At 35.8% G+C, this 27,573-nt stretch overlaps 2 protein-coding genes across 2 annotated transcripts; one reads left to right on the top strand and one right to left on the bottom strand.

The window, feature by feature from the left end:
- The first annotated feature begins 341 nt into the window (after positions 1-341).
- Positions 342-5,997, top strand: LOC132159120 (pleckstrin homology domain-containing family B member 2-like). The gene is made up of 8 exons (XM_059568693.1): positions 342-420; positions 726-787; positions 1,571-1,723; positions 1,920-2,022; positions 2,097-2,136; positions 2,268-2,354; positions 5,025-5,142; positions 5,219-5,997. Exons 2-8 carry the CDS (start codon positions 751-753, stop codon positions 5,350-5,352), a joined length of 672 nt encoding a protein of 223 aa, XP_059424676.1. The 5' UTR covers positions 342-420; positions 726-750; the 3' UTR covers positions 5,353-5,997.
- A 1,948-nt stretch (positions 5,998-7,945) lies between these two features.
- Positions 7,946-26,312, bottom strand: LOC132159794 (vacuolar protein sorting-associated protein 4B-like). Its single transcript, XM_059569399.1, has 15 exons — positions 26,199-26,312; positions 18,681-18,792; positions 17,764-17,914; positions 17,623-17,678; positions 17,465-17,526; positions 14,354-14,465; positions 13,602-13,752; positions 13,461-13,516; positions 13,263-13,382; positions 13,041-13,188; positions 12,802-12,950; positions 11,007-11,088; positions 10,702-10,921; positions 8,708-8,848; positions 7,946-8,631 (listed from the first exon to the last, which is right to left on the bottom strand). Exons 1-15 carry the CDS (start codon positions 26,217-26,219, stop codon positions 8,536-8,538), a joined length of 1,677 nt encoding a protein of 558 aa, XP_059425382.1. The 5' UTR covers positions 26,220-26,312; the 3' UTR covers positions 7,946-8,535.
- Between the last annotated feature and the right edge of the window lie 1,261 nt (positions 26,313-27,573).

Raw genomic sequence — 27,573 nt, 5'->3', positions numbered from 1 at the left:
CTCTATTTAATATTATATTACACCAATAACTGTTTAAAACATTGTTTAGTTCGTAGACACTCTGAAATAAAATAAAAAGCATCTAAGATAAGAATGAAGTTTCATTTTCACAGGAATTTTCTCAGGAATATGTCAGGAATCTTCTCGAATGTGTTTTCATTCCGCCCGCTTTAATCCCTACATGTTAAATATATGCATTATGTGTGCTAAAAACGCACTGTGCTATAATATCTCGTCGAAACAAACAGTGTGAAGTATATAAGAGTCTGTGAAACTCAATAAAAGTCGTGTTGATCATCTGATACGGTGACACAAGACATCAGCTGAGAGGATGATGATGATGCTGCTGCTGAGGACGACGACGACGACGACGTCACTCGGCTAGTCGCACACGCGTCGAACGTCAACACAACAAACAGGGTAGATTTACTCATGTAACTCATTTAATATTGCATAAATATGACCAGTGTATTGTTTCGACATGTTTCTAGTCGGTTTGGGATATCTCTGGATGTGTATTTCGTCGGTTTGTCGTCGTTTTTTACACAACGCCGCCGCCGCGAGCGCAAGCTAACTCTGAAACTGATAACATTAGGCGGAGAAGTTCAACAGCTAACGTTAAACTATATTTACAGTAAAACATAAGCAACATATGCATGCACATGGGCTCAGGTAAATATTCTCTACATAAAAAGGCTTCAATTGAATTGTTTTTGTATGTTTAGGCAACGTACAACAGTTTATTGGAGGATGGCGTTCGTGAAGAGCGGATGGCTGCACAGACAAAGTGAGTGTTTATTTCCTTAAAATCCTTCGTTTTGAGTTGTTTCGGTGTCTAACGTGAGCGTTTTAGCGAGTTTCGCAATTCATATTAAAGTTTAAACAGCACTTTTATAATTTAAAACCTCTTTCTGGGGACTCATGAAATATAAATCATGTAAGGTTGTGCGAAATGGTTAGCTTTTCAGTTTCGCTGTTATATTTTATTCAGTAAAGAAGTCGTGCACGAGTAGTTTCCTGTCCTCCTTGTTATCTTGGCTCAAGTTTTTAGACGGAAGTTGAAAAACAGCTGACCTTTGTGTCTCAAACCCTAGGATAAGCTCACTATCTAGGCTGTATCTTGTAAGTGTTTTTAAAGCTCTATTTAGATGATGAGTTCAGTATTTCTGTGTGCTTAAACTTGCTTGAACAATCCAGGTCTGATTACATTAACAGGTAGTCTATTTGGTTAAATATTTTAATTATTTTATACTACATTCATAATATGGAAAATATATATGCAGATGCAGTTTATAATTAAATAATTTTATAGTGTAATGTTTATTTTCTTTTTATAAAAGTAATTGAAACATGGCTGAAATTAAACTTATTTTGTCTAAATAAAATATAATACAAATTATTATATATTTTAACATTTTAATACATTTTTTAATAAATGTATAAACATGTAAATCTAAATTTAACACAACTTGTACTTAAATGAAAATTAGAATGTTATTTAAAAAGAATTTTTTTTAAATGTAGAATTTTAAAGAGGTCGTATAAACTGTATTTATATCAAATCTGTCAGGCACTATCTTGCGGCGCTGGAAGAGGAACTGGTTTGACCTCTGGTCAGATGGACGTCTGGTCTTCTATGATGACCAGCAGCGGCGGGACATGGAGGACGAGATCCACATGAAGGTGGACTGCATTAACATCCGCAATGCCAGCGCATGTAGAGGTGTGTGTGAGCCACTCTTCATCTGACGTCTTTCCTTCTGCTTTTGCACTGCGGAAGATGCGAAAACCTCAAAAGTGGCTTCTTGTGTAGTACTTAACAAGTTTTTTGCAAGTCGTTACACCAACAGAGTATTAATAGTAACTTGAAGGTCCCCAGGTGTTGCTGTTCTTCTTCATCTTGCATTATTTATTTCCAGAGCTCACGCCCCCTGAAGGCAAAAGCAAAGACTCCCTCCTGCAGATCGTCTGCCGGGACGGTCGGGTCATCAGCATCTGCGCAGACAGTGCAGACGATGCTTTGTGAGTCAGCATTTTCTATTGTTCTTTACAATGTGTGGATTTTTTAGACACTAACTCGATGTATTTTGTTGCAGGGCTTGGACCATGGCACTTCAGGACACCAGACTCAATGCTGTGAGTTACACAGACACAGTCTGAGTGGGAAAATACTTCACATTTAACATTTCCAGTAGTTCAGCTTCTGGGGCTGGTTTTTGAAGCATCACAGATGTGTTTGCTGACATGACTTGCTGTGTGTTTTGTAGATTGTGCCACCGCCTCAGGTCGGTTTTGCCGAGGACGTCGTAGCATCAGCTCCTCCACCCTATTCTGAATTAAACACAACTCCTCAGGTAATACTTTTAAAGGAAAATTACTGATATATTTTATTTTTAACCCTATATCTGGCTTATGTGGTTGCATGTGTTTTAGAGCTCGTATTAGATGTTGTCATTTCTGTTTGAGTCTAAACTTGTTTGACCAGGAAGAACAACTGCGGTCGGATTACATTTAGAAGCAATGCTTGACAGTTTATTGGCTGCCGTAAAAAGCCTGTTATCAGTCCAGATAAAACACTGATGAAAACAGGACGCTAATGTAGATTGTTTTCCGATTGTTGTTTTCATGTTTTGTTTTTAATCAAAATCAATTATAATTGTTAGTTGTTGTTTTTTTTTCATTTATTAAATGTGATATTATAAGTTATAAGTTAAATCTATAATACATTTACATATAAGTGCATTTTATAATTTAATTATAAATTGTACATTAAAATTAATTTCCATTTTAGAATAATTAAAGATATGTTAAATATAATTAAACATAACTCCATCTTTATATATATATATATATATATATATATATATATATATATATTAGAGAGAAAGAGAGAGTAAATAAATGAAAAAATTTTGCATGTAAAATGATCTTGTACTTGTATTTTAAATATTCCAGAGCCAATAATGTACAGTCGTGGCCAAAAGTTTTGAGAATTACATAAATATTGTAAATTGGAAAAGTTGCTGCTTAAGTTTTTATAATAGCAATTTGCATATACTCCAGAATGTTATGAAGAGTGATCAGATGAATTGCATAGTCCTTCTTTGCCATGAAAATTAACTTAATCCCAAAAAAACCTTTCCACTGCATTTCATTGCTGTCATTAAAGGACCTGCTGAGATCATTTCAGTAATCATCTTGTTAACTCAGGTGAGAATGTTGACGAGCACAAGGCTGGAGATCATTATGTCAGGCTGATTGGGTTAGAATGGCAGACTTGACATGTTAAAAGGAGGGTGATGCTTGAAATCATTGTTCTTCCATTGTTAACCATGGTGACCTGCAAAGAAACGCGTGCAGCCATCATTGCGTTGCATAAAATGGCTTCACAGGCAAGGATGTTGTGGCTACTAAGATTGCACCTAAATCAACAATTTATAAGATCATCAACAACTTCAAGGAAAGAGGTTCAATTCTTGTAAAGAAGGCTTCAGGGCGTCCAAGAAAGTCCAGCAAGCGCCAGGATCGTCTCCTAAAGAGGATTCAGCTGCGGGATCGGAGTGCCACCAGTGCAGAGCTTGCTCAGGAATGGCAGCAGGCAGGTGTGAGCGCATCTGCACGCACAGTGAGGCCAAGACTTTTGGAAGATGGCCTGGTGTCAAGAAGGGCAGCAAAGAAGCCACTTCTCTCCAAAAAAAAACATCAGGGACAGATTGATCTTCTGCAGAAAGTATGGTGAATGGACTGCTGAGGACTGGGGCAAAGTCATATTCTCCGATGAAGCCCCTTTCCGATTGTTTGGGGCATCTGGAAAAAGGCTTGTCCGGAGAAGAAAAGGTGAGCGCTACCATCAGTCCTGTGTCATGCCAACAGTAAAGCATCCTGACACCATTCATGTGTGGGGTTGCTTCTCATCCAAGGGAGTGGACTCACTCACAATTCTGCCCAAAAACACAGCCATGAATAAAGAATGGTACCAAAACACCCTCCAACAGCAACTTCTTCCAACAATCCAACAACAGTTTGGACAAGAACAGTGAAGAACAATGCATTTTCCAGCAAGATGGAGCACCGTGCCATAAGGCAAAAGTGATAACTAAGTGGCTCGGGGACCAGAATGTTGAAATTTTGGGTCCATGGCCTGGAAACTCCCCAGATCTTAATCCCATTGAGAACTTGTTGTCAATCCTCAAGAGGCGGGTGGACAAACAAAAACCCACTAATTCTGACAAACTCCAAGAAGTGATAATGAAAGAATGGGTTGCTATCAGTCAGGATTTGGCCCAGAAGTTGATTGAGGGCATGCCCAGTCGAATTGCAGAGGTCCTGAAAAAGAAGGGCCAACACTGCAAATACTGACTCTTTGCATTAATGTCATGTAATTGTCGATAAAAGCCTTTGAAACGTATGAAGTGCTTGTAATTATATTTCAGTACATCACAGAAACAACTGAAACAAAGATCTAAAAGCAGTTTAGCAGCAAACTTTTTGAAAACTAATATTTATATAATTCTCAAAACTTTTGGCCACTACTGTATTATTGGTAAAATAATTAATTTAATCATGTTATACTGTAATAATAATATAAAAAAACTTTTATAATGATTTAAAAATTATGTAATTTTTAATATTACAAAAAACTAAAATTAAAAATAGATGTTTTATGATAGAATTATAAATGATATAATAAAATGTTAGATTTTTTTTTTAAATCATTAGAATTTCATTAAATGTAACAAAAATTGATACAAATAAAAACAAATAATTTAAATAAAAAACTAGGGGAAAGGACCTTGCATGATTAAAAAGTAAATACTCTGAAAAATATATTATTCATTTTTACATAAATATTAATGCAACCGTACAGATTATTTAAAATGTAATTAAATATGAGAAAAAAATATTCTATATCTTAATGTTATGAGCATCCAGAAAAGAAAAAAAACTATATGTCTATACCAATATATAGATAAGATAAAGATAAATCATGCATCCCTGTTTTATTCCCCTTGATTCTCATCTAGGTTTTCTATCCTGATGGATATGGCGGTTATGTTCCTCATCCTCCGCCTTATGCCACACAGATGGTTTACTCCGCAGATGGCCAGCAGTATGCAGTTGCCTACCCGTATCATTACCAAGGTAACAGGACGTTTGTTGACTTAGACATATATCCTTTATGTAGTTTGACTGATGTTTGTTTATTTGTCTCCATCAGGAGGATACGCACCTGCCGTCAACAGAGTCATAGTTCAGGAGCGCCGGCGTGACGACACAGGTGACGTAGCTCTGGGGATGCTGGCCGGTGCTGCCACGGGATTGGCCCTCGGCTCTCTGTTTTCTGTATTCTAATGTGTTTTTGTGAACCCAGCCCAACCCCACCTGACATACAGCAAAGGAAACCCTTCCCATGTTGTTTTAACTTAGCCTTTACGCCTCGTAATGCACCGATAATGTAGCCGGGCTGGGTGAATATTCACTTACTTTTCTGTATTTGTCTTTGTACCAAAGCTTATTTACTTTTGATTAGGCACCAACAAATGTGTTTGCTTTGCAAATTTAATCTTTAGCATACAAAGATATACACTAAAATATTTGCGGCTGGCCTTAAGATAAGGATTATCAGTGAGGTTTATAGATCAGCCACTGTTTAGAAACACAAACTGTGGATTGTTGAGTCTAAAAATGGGTCAATTTTATACTTGCGATGCCCTGTTGAGAAATGACACTGGCCTTGATGAAATAAATGATAGGCAAGCAGCTTTTCCTGTTGTTTATAATTAGAAATTAAACTTGTTTTCAGTGTCGTTTGCTGCTGCACAGCCAAAATTGTGCTGAATTAAATATTTTGTGACTGTTTTGGTTAAAAGGAATAGTTCTCTCAAAAATAAAAATTCACTTGTCTTTTTTTTTTTTTTTTGGCATAAAAAAAATCAGTTTTATTGTAGGGGAAACAGGACACGGAGATTATATATATATTTATGTACACACACACACAAACATGTCTGTTTCGTCAATAATAAAAAAACAGACATGAATATATATATATATATATATATATATGAATATACATATATATATACACATATATATATATATATATATGAATATTCATATGTCTGTTTTGTTTTTAATTTTAACTGATGAATATATGAATGAATATAAATATATATATAATATCTTGAAAATAAACCATGAATTGTTATTGCATGGCAAACAGCAGCCTGAGCATTTTGTTAAATGTCTTTAAAAATAATGTGAATTCAAGAAGTTTGAGGGCAATTAAATGACAGAATTTAAATTTTTGTGCGAAATATTCATTTAAATCGAATTTGACGAAAAACCCATAATAATACTGATGATGATGGTGATGATACATGATTAATACTGTGATGGAGATTGTGATGTAATTCTGGAAAGTGTAAAAAGTGCGTCCTTAAATCTACCGCACCTTTTCTAATAGTTTTTTCCTTTCTTTGCCTTTGTTTTTTTTTTGCCGGCCTTCATTTTACTCATTTTATTGTGTTTATTTATACTCAGTGTTATCAAGTATTTTTCCCTTTTTTTGTGGAGACTTTACACTTTCTTTGAGATTTATTTACTTTGAAAAATGTGATTGATTTTGTCTTGATCTCTAATTCTGTGGGGTTTTTTTTTTTTTGAGAGAGAGAGAGTTAATACAAAATGTAAAATATTATTATTAGGGAAACTCGATGTGATCGCTTACACAATTATATAATGATTTATTCTTTACTGTACTTTGACTTCGTTGTGTTTACATAACAGGTATAATCATGAGTGTATACGTGATAATAATCATAATCATAATGCACACAAGAAGTTTCAGTGGATTTCAGGTCATGGTTTAAATTAACACGGGTCCTTTGTTTTTAAATGTTTTGTGAAATGGACCAGTGATTCAGAAAAATGAAAATTTTCATCTGACACCATACTTGATGCTAATATCTGTTTTTTTTCTCTCTTTCTCTCAATCGCTTTGCTGTTTGAACCTCAAAAAACTATTTACATGTTAATATATACATTGTGTTATTTATAAACTATTAAAATAAGATGTCTTTTGATTTTTTTGGGGGGGGGGGGGGGGTCAGTTCATTTATTATGTTTTAGTTTGCTATTGTTTATAGCCTAGCATTATCGGACGGAGCTAGACGTGAATACCTCAAAGAGGAGAATCATGTGATTAGAGGTAGTTTAAACATTTTATTTACAAAAGTAGAAAAACAAGAATAGACAAATAATAAACACTTCAAAGGCAACAAAGAAAGAGGTCTGCAGACCCAAAACGTCTTCACATATTTGTAAACAATTTTTCACAGCTCACTGGTTGTCTTTGATTTTAGTCCTGTTATTTATTCTCTTTAAAGTTAGTGGTTTTAAGATTAATACATATAAACACAACAAAGCAACCCTTTGATTTCTGGTTTAAATATCACACATAGCCTATACTCTTCTGAAACATTTAGGTGTTAAAATAAAGTAATATATAAATGTTTAAAAACATAGGCCTAATTAAAGTACCTTAATTTGACCATATAAAATCTCACATGGATTTATTTATTTGAGTGGTATTTTTCACTGGAGCATTGACAGAAACAGCAGTTTACATCTGTATAAGATCTATAAATTGAATATAGTTAATTAAAGTTAAATAGAATAAAGTGTGTAATACATTTAAACAGATAATTGTATTTATATGTAATACATAGATTTAACCAATATTTAATATATGTAATATTTATTATACTATTATAATTTATATAATAATAATAATATATCATATTCAATAATAAATATTTAACACATAGACTTAAATAGAATTAAATACAGTTTCAGAAGAGTATAGGCTATGTGTGATATTTAAACCAGAAATCAAAGGATTGCTTTGTTGTGTTTATATGTAAACATGTATTTTATTTTCCCTCACTTCAAATCATTTAAATGTAATGCTATTCAAAACAGAACAAATAAAATAAATATTTAGGCCTATGTATAAAATAAACAAATTCTAGTGTCACTAGTTACAAGCAGTATTTATTTAGTTAAAGAAAACAAACAAAATGCACTTGCTATCTCAGTTTCTGTGAACCTCATCCTGAAATGTAGAAAACAGTGGTACAGACAAGACAACAGTGTATAGACAGACTTGTCACACAGACAGGAGAACTATATTTATAGAAACCTGTAAGTGCCCACTTTTAAGTGTTTACATTTTGCTTAGGCCTTTTGACATTTAATGCATTATATAAGTTACTTTGGAATAATTCAGTACATCTCGGAAGATTAAAAAAAAAAACACGGATTGGTGTCTGGAAAATATGGTATACATTTTTTAGTAATAATGAATGGACATCTGACCTGAATGTTATGTTCAGGATAATATTAAGGCTCCCCCCACAAAATCTCAGGGTTAAAAACTGATCAAAGATTTTGAAAAATAAAATATGCAGAGGGAGCTTTGTAAACATGATGGAAAAATATAAATAAATGCCACGTGAATCCTGCAAAAATTCACCCCTACTGGCCAAAGTCCTGAGTGAACGTCTTCATCTTCTCCAGATCCTCCTCGTTCACAGTGGGCTTGGTTTTCTCGAGCGACATCAACATGTCCTCCTGAGACACACAGACCTGAAGGTCAAAACAAGCTCTAGAAATTCAGCTTATTTTCCTCCGCTAGTAGCAAGCTTACCAAGCTGACTATCGGCTCCAGGAGTTTATCCCTCACTACATCCTCCCAGGTCATCTGGATTGCATCTGGGTCGTTTGGAGAGGAGGGCATTAAGAGGTCATCCACCACAGCTTCTGGGTTGTTCCATGCTTTGCCTCTGACCTGTTGAAACAGACATGAGATGACCAATTCAGCTAGATCTGATGCTTTACTAGGCGCGCAAACCAATGCAAGCATGCTTCCACCACTTTACACATATATATAAATTCAGAATAGCAAGACATAAAGAATTGTAAGATATAAAGCTGCAATTAGTATTTATTTTTTTATTCCAAGGCAGAAAAAAAGAACAGAATATGGTGGCTTGCTTCCGCCATGGGATGAAAATTTAAATAAAAATAGAAAATAAAACTCTTTATCTCACATTTAAAAAAATAAATAAATAAAAGCCAGCATTGCAAGATGTAAACTCAGAATTCAGATGGGAAAAAAATTTAAACATTTCAAGATATAAACTTTTTTTCCTCACATTATATCTTGCAAATCTTGACTTTTTTTTAAAATATAATTTCAGAAATGCAAGATATAAACTAGTGCTGCAACGACGTGTCGTTCCATCATCTATTACGTCGACTACAAAAATACATCGACGTGCGTGAAATGCGTCGACGCGTCACACTGTTTACATCTCGCGAAATGGCGGCTTCTGCTCCTGGGAATGGAGAAAGTTTCATTCTATCACAAAAACAATAGGAAAACATACTGGCGCTCTCCAGTGTTACGGTTTAACTGGTTACCATGTTATCTGGTGACCAACTTCCTGGTTCAGGTCTCCGCTGCAGATGTGATGGAACGACCGCAGCAGATTCGGCGATTCTTAAAGCACAAACTGATGTGATATTAAAGTGTCTAATAAACGCAGACTTGCTCATTGCATGATTCAGATATTCTTGTAAGGACTACAAGTTATTGGTATGATCACCCGTAGCGGCTGAAGTAAGTAGGATAAACAAAAAAATTAAAAATAAAGTAAGTCTGTGTTGGTGCGGGTTTCGAACGCGCGCTAAAAGACAAACCACAGTCACGAGTTACGGATCCACGCCGAATCAGCTCCAGATCTCTGGATTCAAGACAGCACTCTCGGCGGCACATCGTGCAGCTGCTGAATCAAGGAAATGTGACCGTGTTAACTTGTGACCTGTGTTTATTATGAAAATAAACCAGCAGAACCCTGACTACATTTTAAGGTTTTGTGATGCTAAAAAACATTTCATGATGTCTCAGACAACTGTACATTTGTGGCTACTGTGGTTTAATTATAAACGCTATCGTTAACTCATATTTACCATAGTAAAATCATTTTCTTTGCCTCTTTATTTTTGTATACTGTAAAAACTTCAACCACATTTAAGTATTTTTTGGAAAAAAAATGAATAAAGGTTGAAATATTATATTAGAAGTTGTGCTTATATTTTTTTGTAAAATTAACCAAAGGATTCATTAGCTAATCAAAAAAAGAACACTAGATTAATAATTTATTTTAATAAAAATAATCGTTAGAGTAGTCGACTAATCGAAAAAAATAATCGTTAGATTAGTCGACAGAAAAAATAATCGTTAGTTGCAGCTCTAATATAAACTCACAATCCTCAGAAGAAATGTTGGAATTGTAAGAGAAAAAACAAAAGTCAGAATTATGAGATAAAGACTTGCAAATTACTATTATTATTTCTTTTATCTGTGGCGGGAATTATTTTTTATTTGGAAGCCTATTTCTGCCATGGGATTAAAAAAAAAAGTTACTGTGAAAGTAATCTTAAATGTAATTGAACTAATTTTATCTCACAATTTAGACTTTTTTTTATCAGAATCACAAGATATAAACTCATAATCAGTGAGATGAAAAATGTCAGAATTTCAAGGTTTAAACCATCTCATAAAAGAAAGTTTAAACCACCTCAATTTTTTTTTATCCCATGGCGGAAACAAGCTTCCATACAAATGTCATTCCGTACCTTTTTGAAGTGTTTCGCGGACTGAACTTTGCGGATGGGCTGCATGAGGGCGTCACGGACAACGATGCTGATGTCAGCACCCGAATAGCCGTCCGTCTTCTTCCCAAGAGTTATGAAATCAGCTTCGTTGAGGCTATTGGGAGTGGAGCCGAGGAGCAGTTTAAACATGGAGGAGCGAGCTTGCTGCTCTGGAAGAGGGATGTAGATGCGCTTTTCAAACCTATAACCATGAGACAATAATAAAGCTACAAAGCCTAAATAGACATTTCAAGACATGAAAATGTGTGTGGATTTGCACGACGCACCTTCTTCTGATGGCAGAATCCAGCGTCCAGGGGATGTTCGTCGCTCCGAGGACCAGAATTCCTTCGTTGTCATTTCCTACGCCTGCGAGAATAAGAAAAATAAGTTTATAATCAATGAAGTAATAAATAATGTCAACTATTATAAAAAACAAAAAGAGAAAAGAAAATAACTACTAACAAAAATATTAAATAAATATAAAGGACTTCAATATCATTGAAAAAAATTATATTTTATAACATTATTAAGTTTTGTAATATTATATATTACATAGAATATAAAGAAATTATTAAAATATTATCACAATTCACAATAATTGTATAGCATATAGAATAGGAAAAATGTGAATCAATATTTTAAATATTGAAAACTATTACGAACACAAAAAACAGAAATGGTTTTCTTAACAAAAATAAAACTAAAATGTTGACTTTAATGTGATAAAATGTTATAATAAACATAATACAATTAAATCATACATTACCACATTATGATAGATACATAAATACATACATAGTATTTATGACAAATATAACAAAAAAAGGTAATTGTGAATTCATACCATGCAATTCTGACTTTACAAGGACTCAATAAAGATAAAAAATAAAGATATTTTCCCCCTTTAGAATTGGACATTTCAGATTAATTTAATATTTAATTTAATTAATGTAATACTTTAATATGTGACCCTGGACCACAAAACCAGTCTTAAGTGTCAATTAAGCTGAATAAATAAGCTTTCCATTGATGTGTGGTTTATTATGATCTGACAATATTTGTCTGAGATACAACTATTTGAAAATCTGGAATCTGAGGGTGCAACAAAAATACTGAGAAAATAGTCGCCTTTAAAGTTGTTCAAATTAAGTCCTTAGCAATGAATATTACTAATCAAAAATTAAATTTTGATATATTTATGGTAGCAAATTTACAAAATATCTTCATGGAACATGATCTTTACTTAATATCCTAATGCTTTTTGACATAAAATAATATTTAATTTTGACCAATGCGATGTTTTTTTGGCTATTGCTAAAAATATACCCCAGTGACTGGTCACATATATTCCTGACAATTAAAAAAAAAGAAATTCCCAATTGCGAAAAGACTCATAATTAGATTTTTGAGTTTAAATAATTTTTGTGATATGAGCTAATCGATCGTTAGATTAAATCACCATTGGTACCGCGATTTATTGTAATTATTGTTTTCCTCAGTTGGTCAGATTTTATAATTCATGACTGAAAATTTTTTTTAACATGATATTGATGTACCATTTACACGGTAATGCAATGTTTGATTTTAAAATGGGCTTTAAAGGATGAATTTTGAAGTGTTAAGTTTTCAGTCGATATATAACTTCTGAATTCTAAAATGTGATAGAGAAAAAGGCAACGAAGAAGTCTTTTTTTTTTTAAACAAAGGTCAAAACTCCTCTTATAATTAAAAAATAGATTAAAAAATAGATAGAAAAGAGGGTGCACTCTTGTCATAAATTAATCTATTACTTTTCCTACATCATTTTTAACAAAAAACATTGTTAAATATATATTTGGGAGTCTTAGACTTTTCCAACGATATATAGTTTGTCAAGATTAGATTAGATTTGATTGTAATATAGTGAAGTAACCGTAGGCGTCCCGTATACGGGACGGGGTGAAAGTTAAGGGGTTAACACTAAATGGGAATTGAACCTACTACATAAGAAAATAAACCAAAAAAAAGTTACATTTTCAAAACTATAACAACCCTGTCAATTTGCTCTTGCGACAAAGCTAACGCTAGCCTTGTGTTTACCTTGCATCTGGGCCAGAAACTTAGTCTTGATCTTGCGGGCCGCTTCGCTCTCGTTCTCATTTCCGGAGCCGAACATGGCATCGATCTCATCGATGAAGATGATCGAAGGCTTCTGCTCCCGAGCCAAACTGAACAGATTCTTCACTAACCTAAGAGACAGTGACAGAATGAACAACATTACATTCTAAATGATTATTAACAAATAATATATTCCCACTCAACATTTGAGGAGCACTCACTTCTCGCTCTCTCCGTGCCACTTGGACACCAGGTCTGATGACGAGATGGAGAAGAAGCTGGAGTTGTTGGCCTCTGTAGCCACTGCTTTAGCCAGGTAGGACTTTCCTGTTCCTGTCGGACCAAAGAGCAGAATCCCTCTCTGTTTCCCTGTGGACGGTGATGAGCTTCAGAACACTTCAGAAGACATTTTCAGACAAATTAATTCATGCAACCTACCATACCAGGGAAAAGATGAGGGAATTTGATTGACAGGATGACCGCTTGTTTAAGGGCCTCTTTGGCTCCTTCCAAACCAGCAACATCGTCCCACTTAATGTTGGGTTTTTCCATAACTATAGCACCTGGGAAGGTCAAAAATCCATGCTTTTTCTCATGTTGTGGCTTCTTTAATAAAGTCTGTTTGACACAAAATGTTGTACCTTGGAGTTGACTTTGTAGTTTCTTTTTCTCTGCATCGCCGTCATCATTGTCAGTCCTGTATAAGATGAAATTTGGCATCGTGTTTACTCCGTGTAACAGGAAGTGGATTAGTCGATTGAGCAGGAAGTAGATCCTCTCACCCTTTATCGTCAGATTGGGAAACTCTGACAGGTTTGGAGGGCGGCGTGCGCTCTTTATTCTTCAGGTACTGCATGAGCTGCTCCGCTCGCTCCAGATACTCAGCACACTTCGCTCGGATGCTCTGCTTGGCCTTTTCTCCCTGAGCTTCATCTGCACCATAATAATAAAACATATTCCATCATCAGGTTATGGATTTTTTTGCTCGATGAACTGCACTGAATACAGTTAAGATATAAAAGACAAGTTATAGTATACGAATAATTTAAATACATTTATGAATACAATTTAACTATATTGAATCATTTATAATAATAATTTAAATGTTTAATATTTAAGAATATTATAAATAAATACAAATTTTCTGTATGTTAAAATACAAAAACAATAAAACGTGCCATTATTTGTTCGTGGATTAATTCAGGATTTTTTTGCTCACTATATTGCATTTAATAAGAGATCCAATACATTTAAGCTGGAAAAAGAGGAAAAATCAATAATGTATTTAATACATAACTTTAGAATAACGAGACATCTGTATATCCATATTAATAAAATTAAATAAAACACAATACTTCATTTTTAATATATACATATATCATAAGACTATATGGGTTCATTTAAATAATACAATTATTTAAAAATACATAAATATATGTGTATATTGTATGTTTTATATGTGTGTATATATATATATATATATATAATATATACAAAAAATTGTATGTGAAGTTTATAAAGAATGGCTTCTTACATTTTACCACATGAAGATAATTCTGGATTGCATGCTGATAGAGGCGCAGAGCTTCCTCGTAGTTTTTGGCCTTGTCCTCCTCAGAGGCTCTGCTGGCTAAATCAATGGCTTTCTATTGAGCAAAAGTAATAGAGATATTCAAAAAGGTGGAGAAAATTGTGTTTTTCTTGCTAAGGCTATACTTTTATTTTATGTTTCATAAATGCACGCAATTATATATAATATTTCACACTTTTGAATAACGAATAAAAACAATTAGAAATAAAATTATTCTGCACACAAGCGATATAAATAAAATAATCAAATCTAAAATTGCCTGTAGTTACACAAACACCCATATATACAGTAGATGACTTGATCAGATTGTAAAGCAATGACAGGCCTGTTTGAATGAATCAAATCTTGAATTCAGATTAAATCTGTGTTAAATAAGATGATATTATAGTGTGGTGTAATAGACGGATAACTGGTTAGACCAGTTAAAGGAATAGCTTAATGAATATATATAGGACATAAAAAATGTACTAAAATAAATAACATACACAAGACAGGAGCTTTACAATGCAAGTTAACAATGCGGCTCACTGCAAAAAAATTAACTGACCCCGCTATTGTTGAGTTAGTAACTTAGTACTCAAGAGCTAGATTGTTAACTGTCTTTACTGAATGAACTGGCAATGACAAGAAAATTACTCGGGCTGGCACCGCTCAGCAAAATGGGAAAACCAGATCCAGCCAGAGCTCGGCAGTGGGTAGACAGTCAGCGGAGCAAGCAGTCAGGAGCGAACATGCAGAGCAGTGTTGAGACGAGCAGTCAAAATCAGCAGAGAACTGGAGCACTGGACAAAGCAAGACTAGAGTCAGACGTGAGTGACAAGCGCAAATTGAGAGCAGAAATAGAGCGAAAAAACTGGTGAGAAACCAATGAGCAGCTGCACTTCATGCATTGTGTGAATAATCTGAAAACAACAGCCATGAAACAAACTTAGCTAAATAGGTAACATGTACTGATCTATAATACAGAACTGGATTGCTCGTGACGTCATTAAAGTGAAGCCGCCGCGCCGCCATATTGGTAATCCCTAGTGTGCGGAAACGTTCCATTGAATTAATAGGAATTTGTATGATTTTAATAAGAAAACATCACCTAACAAGTCAGCATTTATAAATATGAAGTATCTCTGTACATTATTACAATGCAAACACCCTAGGCATGTAAACGGTTATTTTTTAAATGTTGGGAATTTCCCCTACTTATTAAAAAGCTACAATCATTACAGTAGCGATCATGAACACGATAAACATCAGACGGACACGACCTCAACATATAAAACAAACGACAAAGTGTTCGTTCTGAAATCTGAATTTATTCAGAGAAATAACTGACTATATACAGTACGGATTTAAAGACATAAAGCTTTATTTCCCAGATAGTAAGTTAAGCTTTTAATTTCATTATAGAGCAATAATAACAACATAATTGTATTATTCATTGTAATATATTAAAATCCATTTCTGATACTAATACGTTTATGTTTAAAAATTCCTGAATAATTATGTTCATAAATAAATAAGGTATATTTTGTGTTGGATTGTTACCTGTGTCATCAGTGCGCAGCAGACACACCCACCTAAACGATTTAAATATATCGCTTATCCTGCCCCAAAAGACCATAAACACTGCAGATAACATCTGAAGTAAACATTAATTTATTACACATAACATAAAAACGAGTCCCGTTTGACTGATTTGCTTCAAATCGAGTTACTTTAGGACAGGGGTTTGAACAGGCGGCAAGGAAGTCGACCGGAAGTTGAAGTCGGCCGCGTGCCGCCATCTTGTAGCAGAACTTCACTTGCGTTAGCATCCCATTGACCTCCCATTCATTTTGGCGTCACTTTGACAGCGAATAACTTTACATCTGAGGCATTTAAAGACTCCATTTGTCCATTATTTATTTCTAAAGATACACGACAATGTATAAAGGGCTCCATTACCTTCTATGTTACATTATGGCCCTGTAGAAACAGTTTTTGTAAAAATAGGCTAACGATTGCGTCATAACCACTCGACTCTCTGTCGCATTACCGTACAGACAGGAGGAGAAGCTCGCAGGCAATTAACTTAATATGGCGTACTGGCGTTACATTTTAAAATACTATACAAAATAATTAATCAGAATACTTACTCCTGCTCACTCACGCCAAAGAACTCCCCGCTCAAGCTCGCCGTCTCTGCAAGATTAACGATGGCAGTTTTCACGCACAGCTACTAGAAGATTTACATCTGTCAGACAGGTTGCTGACGTCATCAAGCTTAGTTTGAGTCTGCGCGTCAGAAACGGAAGTGCTAAAAATTGCTAAAAATGGGCTTCACTTGTCTCAATTGAGTTCCAATGGGGTCGCTGTGTCCATTTCTTTTACTGTCTATGGGTTTGAATGTGACTCAATGGTGCTCTCTGCTGGTAGGGATTAGTAAAACGGCGGATCGAACACTTCTGGTGGCTTCACTGTCTGTTAGCAGTTTAGAACGCAATGAGCGATCCAGTTATATATGTATAGATCAGTGGTATAAATAAAAATAAAAAACCTTCTGGCCTCATAAACTACAATCTTTGTCACTCAGAAACATCTGCATTTGTTCTTTTCAGCGACCCTGTTGGCAGCCATTTATGCATGTTTGAATTTATTGATCTGTAGCATATGCAGCAAAAATATCTAAGATAAATTGGCGGTATATTCTTAAACCAATCAGCGAGCACGAAAAGTGGAAGCATAGTTACAGTTTAATATTTATTTTTTGTTATTTAATTATATATATGAAATGATGTTATGTTATGACTTAGACATTTTCACATATATTAACAATATTATTTATTTTAATAGTAATTGGCGGCCAACCTGCAATACCATCGCGACCCATTAGAGGGCCGTGGCCCACAGGTTGAAAATCACTGTCCTAAACCTTAACGACATAGTTATATTTTCGTCTGTATGTTGTCGAAGCATAACGTTACGTTTAAATAGGACAGAAAAAGTATAACAATAATACATATATTATATATATATAACAGCATGAAAGGCTGTCATATCGCTTGTAAAGTCTCTTACCTGTAAACTGGCATTCGTCATCGTTGACGGTGTGTTGAAGGTGAACTTATAATATGTTACTTCTGGAACGGTTCAAACATACACATTTTTTAATTGAAGGTATCGCGGACTGTATTGTGGCTTCTTTAATAAAGTCTGTTTGACACAAAATATTGTACCTTGGAGTTGACTTTGTAGTTTCTTTTTCTCTGCATCGCCGTCATCATTGTCAGTCCTGTATAAGATGAAATTTGGCATCGTGTTTACTCCGTGTAACAGGAAGTGGATTAGTCGATTGAGCAGGAAGTAGATCCTCTCACCCTTTATCGTCAGATTGGGAAACTCTGACAGGTTTGGAGGGCGGCGTGCGCTCTTTATTCTTCAGGTACTGCATGAGCTGCTCCGCTCGCTCCAGATACTCAGCACACTTCGCTCGGATGCTCTGCTTGGCCTTTTCTCCCTGAGCTTCATCTGCACCATAATAATAAAACATATTCCATCATCAGGTTATGGATTTTTTTGCTCGATGAACTGCACTGAATACAGTTAAGATATAAAAGACAAGTTATAGTATACGAATAATTTAAATACATTTATGAATACAATTTAACTATATTGAATCATTTATAATAATAATTTAAATGTTTAATTATTTAAAAATATATTAAATAAATACAAATTTTCTGTACGTTAAAATACAAAAACAATAAAACGTGCCATTATTTGTTCGTGGATTAATTCAGGATTTTTTTGCTCACTATATTGCATTTAATAAGAGATCCAATACATTTAAGCTGGAAAAAGAGGAAAAATCAATAATGTATTTAATACATAACTTTAGAATAACGAGACATCTGTATATCCATATTAATAAAATTAAATAAAACACAATACTTCATTTTTAATATATACATATATCATAAGACTATATGGGTTCATTTACATAATGCAATTATTTAAAAATACATAAATATATGTGTATATTGTATGTTTTATATGTGTGTGTATATATATATATATATATATATATAAAATTAATAATATAAATAAACAAGTGATATTTGATTATTATCTATTAATAATATTTAATATATTATTATTTTATAATTATGAATATACTATTAATTTATACAGTTTCAATTGAATATAGCATGTGTAAATATAAATAAACATTACAATAAAATATAAATATATACAAAAAAATTGTATGTGAAGTTTATAAAGAATGGCTTCTTACATTTTACCACATGAAGATAATTCTGGATTGCATGCTGATAGAGGCGCAGAGCTTCCTCGTAGTTTTTGGCCTTGTCCTCCTCAGAGGCTCTGCTGGCTAAATCAATGGCTTTCTATTGAGCAAAAGTAATAGAGATATTCAAAAAGGTGGAGAAAATTGTGTTTTTCTTGCTAAGGCTATACTTTTATTTTATGTTTCATAAATGCACGCAATTATATATAATATTTCACACTTTCGAAATAATGAATAAAAACAATTAGAAAAAAAATTATTCTGCACACAAGCGATATAAATAAAATAATCAAATCTAAAATTGCCTGTAGTTACACAAACACCCATATATACAGTAGATGACTTGATCAGATTGTAAAGCAATGACAGGCCTGTTTGAATGAATCAAATCTTGAATTCAGATTAAATCTGTGTTGATATTTGCCTTTAATTGATTGCTGTTACACTTTTTAACTCTATGAAGGACAATATTTTCCTAAACTGATTAAATGTACATGTCTCCATTTACGTTGAATTCTTACATGTGATCAATAGAGTTAGAATAATAAGACACATTGATACTATTCAAATTAAATCATTATCAACAAACTCAATCCGTCCAAATGTTATTAGATTCATGTTTTACTTTTTTGACATACAAATTATGAAATGTTGGAAAAATGCAATGATACTTTCAAATATGAAATTAAACCACCAGTAGGTGGTGGCAAGTCACTGTCTTAATGAGTAATTCATTGATTCAACCGATTCGTTCAAACGGCTGATTCATTCAATGGGTGCGTTCGACTTCATGCAGCACTGCGCAAACCGATCGCTATCTGACTTGAAGCAGTGCATGGCAGTTAGAAATTTTGTCCGACTTGAGACGGCGCCGACGCCACATGACTGTCACGTGTGGCATCAAAGTACAGCAAAAGCGTTTTGAGAGCAGTCGGCTGACTCACAGTTTCTCCAGAGCGGCTGCAGGAGCGCTGATGACGACACAGCTGTTCACGATTGGCCAGATTCACCGCGTGACAACGATCATGTGTGTTTCGGGTTAGACGAACCTTTCAATGGCCACAAATCTGTGTTTTTAGAACAGTAACAGCATTTTTGTATTGTAGTCGCACAGTTGTATTGAGTCAACAACACTGACAAAAGCATATATACCCCACTGTATTAGTATTTAAATCATATATGCTTATGTTGAACTTTATTCTTGAAAAGATGGCACTATATTAGGCAGTATTTAAAAAAGTGTTTATGTTTTTCATGGAAATGTTTCTGAAACGTCGGTGTATATGACACATATTGCATTTAATACACTTCATCTGTGATAAAGTACATGCAAACACCGCTTGAGTGTCACCAACGGGAGCTTGACTGCTCCGCTTTCAACTCCGCCCCCGTCTGTACCTGTGCTTCAAGTCGAACGCACCCAATTATACAGTGAACCATTAGGCTTGTTTGAGATGCGCCTTGCCTTGCCTGAAATGTAGGCGAGAGTAGGTGGCTGCAGTAAGTGGAGGGGTCAAAAAAGACCTTGGAAGTCGGACACTTCCTGAATCTCGCTGTTTTGTCGTCTGCAAACGTCAGCAGTGGAGCAGATTGCGTTTATCGCAAACGAAGTGTAATGTAATCGAAATACCACTGTTCATCAATTCCTTTGTTCTGCTGAACACAAAGGAGGAATTTTATAAGAATGTTTGCAAACAAGCAAGTTTCTGCCACCATTTCACGTCCATAGTATTTTTCCATACTATGCAAGTCAAAGCTGTTTTGGAGCAAACCTTCTTTGGAATTTCTTCCCTTGTTTTAAGCCAGACCCTGACACATCTCAGATGAAACCACACAAAGATGAGGCATAATGGCTAAACAGTGCATTTAGATATGTATGTGTGCATGTATATTTTTAATGGATTTATTTATTAATTCACACAAACATACAATAGAATGAAGTGAAAATTACAACAAGAAAGAATATTGTTGTGAGATTGTCTTTTGTCCATGTGTTACTGTAGTTTGGGTATGCTAACCACTAGGGGGCACTGTATGATTATTATTGATGGAGTCCAACGGATGGGGCAAAATGGCAAAGATTGAACCTCCCGAGCCGTTCGATTTCTAGCAGCTAGAGGAGTGACTTACATGGCGGTAGAGATTCTCCCGGTTTAGAGTCACATCGAAACTGGACAAAGAGAGCAGCGAAGTGCAGGTGAACTCGCTCTTGTACTCGATGGGGAGAGATGCCGAACCTATTTACGGCTCGTTTGTGTTTCCTGCAGCAACCGAGGCCATGCCACATCCAGAGTATGAGTTTAATCTAGTGATGCAGAAGTTTGATGAACACTTTGTCCCGAAAAGAAACGTCATCCACGATTGCGCCTGTTTTCATAAGCGGAACCAAAGGGCCGGTGAGACAGTTGAAGCTTTCGTGCGGAGCCTGTACGAGCTCGCGCAGCACTGCGAGTTCGGTGCGGGGAAGGACGAGCAGATCCGGGACCGGATCGTCATCGGAATAAAGGACAAAGATGTTTCGCAAAAACTCCAGCTAGAGGCGGACCTGACTCTGGAGAGAGCTATCCAGTTTGCACGGCAAAGTGAACAAGTGAAACAACAAAGTGCAGAGCGTGTGGAAACAACAGTGAATGAGGGGAGACGGAAACAGTATAATAGCACAAGGAGGAGCTATGATAAACCACGGCAGGGACAAGAACAGAAATACAGCGAGAACAAACTGAACTGTCAGAGATGCAACAGGATGCATGATAAAAGGAAAGCTGTCCAGCCCGTAACAAAAGGTGCAGAAAGTGCAATAAAATCCGACATTTCGAGGCCGTGTGTAAATCCAAGATGCTGAAAGAAGTCAGAGCAGAGGCCGTTATGGATTCAGACGAGGATTCATTTTTTATTGGAGAACTGTTCCTGAGAGCAACCAACAAAGTCAAAGCCAAACATCATTGAGGAGTCAAACCCCGATACTGACTGGGATGTAGAGCTACTTGTGAATGGCAGTCCAGTGGATTTTAAAATCGACACAGGTGCGGATACCACCGTTATGACTGAAGAGGCTTTCAGCAAACTACGTCAAAAACCAAAACTGAACAAGTCCAGGCCAACAGTGTACAGCCCAGGTGGGAAAGTCCGATGCGTGGGTAAGTTCCTTGCCACCACTACATACAAAGGTCAGAAATACCAATACTGGATTACAGTTGTAAAAGGACAGTATGTTAGTAACTTGTTGGGCAAGGCAGTGGCAAAGCACATGGGGCTGGTAGCAAGAGTCAATGCTATCACTAGTGACTTAACAAGCGATGTGTTTGGGGAAATAGGACTATTGAACTGTGAGCCTGTTAAGATCGAGCTGACTGAGGAAGCAGTCCCGTATAGTGTCTCAGAGTTCCGTTTCCGCTCCTTCCAAATGTAGAAAAAGAGCTAAAGCGTATGCTGAGCCTCCAAATCATTGAGGAAGTTACAGAGCCGACAGACTGGTGTGCCCCAATGGTGCCCGCTCCAAAACGCAACAAGGACGAGGTCAGTGTGTGTGGATTTGAAATGCTTGAACAAGGGAGTGAAGCGTGAATGTTATATTTTGCCCACACTGGATGATATAACACCTAAGCTGGCAGGAACCAAGGTTTTCTCCACTCTGGATGCCTCTAGCGGGTTCTGGCAAATTCCATTGGACCCCAGCTGCCAAAAATTGACAACCTTCATTACCCCAATGGGCCGGTTTTGCTTTAAACGTCTGCCATTTGGCATTACATCAGCGCCTGAGATTTTCCAGCGGCTGATGACCGACCTGCTCAAAGGCCTAGAAGGGACTGTCATTGTAATGGATGATACCCTGGTTTATGGATCTACAAAAGAGGAACATGACCGCCATCTCGACGCGGTGTTGCGGACAGTCAAGGCATCCGGTCTCAAGCTCAACAGGGCAAAGTGTCACTTTGGAAAGACTGAACTGCAGTTCTTTGGACACATCATTAGCGCGGATGGTGTGAAGCATGATGAAAGCAAAGTGGAGGCTATCGCTCAGATGTCTACATGGAGCAGCTGCGGCAGGTGCTTGGACTGGTTAACTATGTTGGAAAATTCCTGCCAGGCCTGTCTTCGGTGTTGCATCCACTCACTAACCTGCTCAAGAGAGAGACTGCGTGGGTTTGGGGTGAGCCTAAGGAGCAAGCATTTAACAAAGCAAAAGCAATACTCATGGCTGCACCAGCTCTTAGTTATTATGACGCCAACAAACCAACAGTGGTCAGTGCCGACGCCAGCAGTTATGGCCTTGGTGCTGCCCTGTTGCAAGACCACGATGGAGAGTTGCGGCCCGTTGCCTTTTGCTCGCGCACACTCACTGATGCGGAGAAGAGGTATTCGCAGATCGAATAGGAGTGTCTGGCATCTGTCTGGGCTTGTGAACGTTTCGCCCGCTACATCCACGGTATGGGCCGAGTCAGTTTACAAACTGACCACAAGCCACTGGTGCCATTGATCAACTCATACGATCTGGACAAAACGCCACTACGATGCCAGAGACTGCTTATGCGCCTCATGCAATTCAATGTCACTGCTGAACATGTTCCCGGTAAGCAGCTAGTAGTTGCAGATACACTCTCCAGACATCCACTGAAAGATAGTTACGTGCCTGAAACAGAAACGCAAGTAAAGGCATATGTGAACACTATGGTGGCTAGCAAACCAATCAAGTCATCCAAGCTCGAGGCAATTCGCAAAGTCACACAAAGCGATGCTGAACTTTAAAAAGTAATCACATTCATCCGAAAAGAGTGGCCTCGCAAAATGAAGGAGGGCTCACCACTGCGTGGATACTATGCAGCCAGAAGTCACTTATCAGAGTCGGACAGTCTGGTCCTATATCACAACCTCATAGTAGTTCCAGCAGTACTCAGTAATGGGGTCCTGGACCAACTGCACGAAGGTCACCAGGGCCTCACCAAATGTCGAAGGGTGTCTTCCAAAACAAGATAACATATTGGATATATACTTTAGCAGTATGACATGGGTGTTTCTGCTAATACAAAATGATAAAAGTAACCTATAAAAAATTCCCTGGTGGGTATGTGTTTTTTAAGAAGGTTTAAGCAACAAGATTTACAGTACCCTCCTGCTGAGCTCTTTTTAACATTTTAAACATAACACCACTGATTTTCATATACAGAAAAGCACAATTCTGTTGGATTTATATTGTGATTTAGACCAACTATTTGAAAGTGAACAGAATGTTGTCAAGTTGTTAAGTTGAAGTTACAGCAAGTTGTTAGCAGTTTGCTAACCACATGCAGGTGAAGTATAAACACAGCAAAATAAACTAGACAATATGAAGAAACCAAACAAATGGAGGAACATAATGTATTATATATCATTTGTATAGGAGCATACATTTATGACCACATTAGATTGTATGTTTATAAGATTAAAATTTTAGTTATTAAAAATGCTCAGTTGAATAGGTTAGGCTGCTGAATACTGTAAAAGGTCTGTATAAAAAAGAAAGTCATGCAAAATAAACATACACAAACTTTATATTACCAATAAAGTAAATACAGTAAAACAATATTTAATAAATATGATTTATAAGATGAAGACGACATAAAAACGTATTGAACGGTTTTAAAAGTCCATATGAGAATTTCTGAAACTGAAGTCGACTCGCAATAAACTTGAAACGCACGTCATCGGTGTCATCAGTGAATCCAGCCAATCGTGGATCAGTTGTGTCGTCATCAGAACCTGTGCAGCCGCTCTTCAGAAGCTGCGCTGGCTGAGTTCTCTCCGGCTACTCTCGAATCGCTCTTGCGGTACTTTGATGGCACACGTCACAGTTACGTGGCGTCAGCGCTGTATCAAGCAGGCGGGAAGGAAGCTGACCGGAAGTTGAAGTCGGCCGCGTGCCGCCATCTTGTAGCAGAACTTCACTTGCGTTAGCATCCCATTGACTCCCATTCATTTTGGCGTCACTTTGACAGCGAATAACTTTACATATGAGGCGTTTAAAGACTCCATTTGTCCATTATTTATTTCTAAAGATACACGACAATGTATAAAGGGCTCCATTACCTTCTATGTTACATTATGGCCCCGTAGAAACAGTTTTTGTAAAAATAGGCTAACGATTGCGTCATAACCACTCGACTCTCTGTCGCACAGTAGAGAAATTACTGTACAGACAGGAGGAGAAGCTCGCAGGCAATCAGGGAGACGTCAAGAGAGAAGCCCATAGATACAAGCCCTGGCGTTACATTTTAAAATACTATACAAAATAATTAATCAGAATACTTACTCCTGCTCACTCACGCCAAAGAACTCCCCGCTCAAGCTCGCCGTCTCTGCAAGATTAACGATGGCAGTTTTCACGCACAGCTACTAGAAGATTTACATCTGTCAGACAGGTTGCTGACGTCATCAAGCTTAGTTTGAGTCTGCGCGTCAGAAACGGAAGTGCTAAAAATCGCTAAAAATGGGCTTCACTTGTCTCAATTGAGTTCCAATGGGGTCGCTGTGTCCATTTCTTTTACTGTCTATGGTATCAAGTCGGACAAAATTTCTAAACGGCATGCACTGCTTCAAGTCAGCCGACGATCGGTCTGCGCAGAGCTGCATGAAGTCGAACAAGCCTATAGACTTCTATTGTATGTTTTTTTGGCACACGTCAGCATGACATCAGAGCAAGACGGACGGACACTTTTCTAAACGGCATGCATCTCGCGGTGATCACCGGTGATCGGTTCTGCGCAGATTTTGCTCATCTCAAACAAGCCTATTGACTCGTTCTAAAATGAATCATTTAGTAACGAAAGACTTTTGTTTTGCTCGCAGTCAGACAGATGATCGAGTCAGACCGGCTGCACGAGCCTCAACTGACGAGACCTTGATGCTACATTATCCGTTAGTCACCGTTTACACTGAGAGTAATGAAATCAGAATCATTGTTTCCAAAGTTTCGGTGCTGCCCTAGTTATTGTTTGTTATTAAAATTTTAATCAGGTTACTTGTCCGGTCGGGCAAGTACAATTCTCTTTCACTTGTCCCTTCACAAAATCCACTAGTCCCGGACAAGCGTTAATGTCAAGCCCTGATTATATATAGTACATAAAAAAATAAAATAACACACACAAGACAGGAGCTTTACAATGTAACAAATACGTTAAGAAGCACTTTCTTAAATGTATGTATTTATCAAAATAATAAACAAGCCACCTAAATATAAATAACACACTATTTATGTATAACCCATTCAGGTTCACCGATTATATATATATATATATATATATATATATATATATATTAATATATATATATTAATATATATATATTAATATATATATATATATATATATATATATATATATATATATATATATATATATATATATATATATATATATATCCTAAATCGTCTGTATTATATGTTGTCGAAGCATAACGTTACGTTTAAATAGGACAGAAAAATGACAAGTAGCCTATAACAATAATACATTTATATATATATAAGTATCTTACCTGTAAACTGGCATTCGTCATCGTTGACGGTGTGTTGAAGGTGAACTAATAATATGTTACTGCTGGAACGGTTCAAATATATACATTTTTTAAATGAAGTTATCTCGGACTCTCGCGCACTTCCGCGTCGAGTGCTTACCGTGACGTCACGGATGACGAGCGTCGAGCGCCACACCTGTCGCGGGCACCGGACACGCCTGAGTTTCACTGAAAAATTACTAGTTTTCTGATTCAAATAATATAAAATATACTTTCAATAATTAAGATAATATAACAAAAATACACACTAAAATAAGATGTAAAATACGTTTTAAGCAAATAAATGGATTTTAAAATATTTCATTCCCTCTTAATATAAAATTTTATAAATAATAAAATAAATTATTAAAAAGTAGCATTTTCGTTTACATTTATTATTTTCACAAATAAACAGTTCACCACACTATTTAGCAAAGACAAAAATCTAAATAGACTGTTAAGAAACACATATTTAAGAACCAAGATTTTTTTACATTTCATACATTTCAGTGGAGAATATATATGGCAAGAAAAAAAAATACCTCAAAGAGCCAAGCTTTACGTTCACAAACTAAAATAAGTCAAATTAAAATTAAATATTGTGCCAATGTTTAAAATATTTTTTTTAATTATGTTTTTTGTATGCAATCAAATAAATATTTTTAAATAGTCAAAAGATGTTAAAAGCAGCATTTTCCTTTATTGTTTTGACAAATAGAAATTTTAGCACACTTCTCACACAGAAATAAATGCTACATAAAATGTTAAGAAAACCAATATTTACGCACCAAAATTTAAACTTTTCTAAAGAAAACATAAAATCTGAATTCCATTTCATCAGAAAATAAATAAAGCCCAGAATAAGCTTTTATATCTTTTTTTTTAGCAAGTATTGAGCTTTTTTATTATTATTGAGTTGTGACTAGATATTTGTTATTTGTTTATTGGTTCTTTGTTCAAGTAGTCCTATGAAATACACTGATTCATGAGCTCTTTTAAAGAAAACATGCTATTAATTAAAATATATTTGCAAGCTACAAGACACCACTAAAATAATGATATCAAAATAATTCATTCATTTTATAAAACAATTCTTTAAACATTTTATTTTTTCAACAAAAAAGCAGAAGCTGCTTCTTACAAAATATACAAATTTGGTAAATGCCTAAACATTAGACATAACATTTCCGAGATGAAAAATAAGCAATTCTGCTTTTCAGTGCATTGTTGCAAGCAAGCACCACTAGAGATGGGCTGTATAAAACAGGAAAGCAGTGCCGGGCCGCAGTTCCTCTCTCAGGAGGGTGTAGTTTCATTTTTCATCAAGGTAAACACAAGCTAAGATCAAACCCAGCAG

This window comes from Carassius carassius, chromosome 16 (genome assembly GCF_963082965.1).
Source record: "Carassius carassius chromosome 16, fCarCar2.1, whole genome shotgun sequence".
Taxonomy (NCBI): Eukaryota; Metazoa; Chordata; class Actinopteri; order Cypriniformes; family Cyprinidae; genus Carassius; species Carassius carassius.
This window is presented reverse-complemented; position numbering and strand designations above follow the sequence as displayed.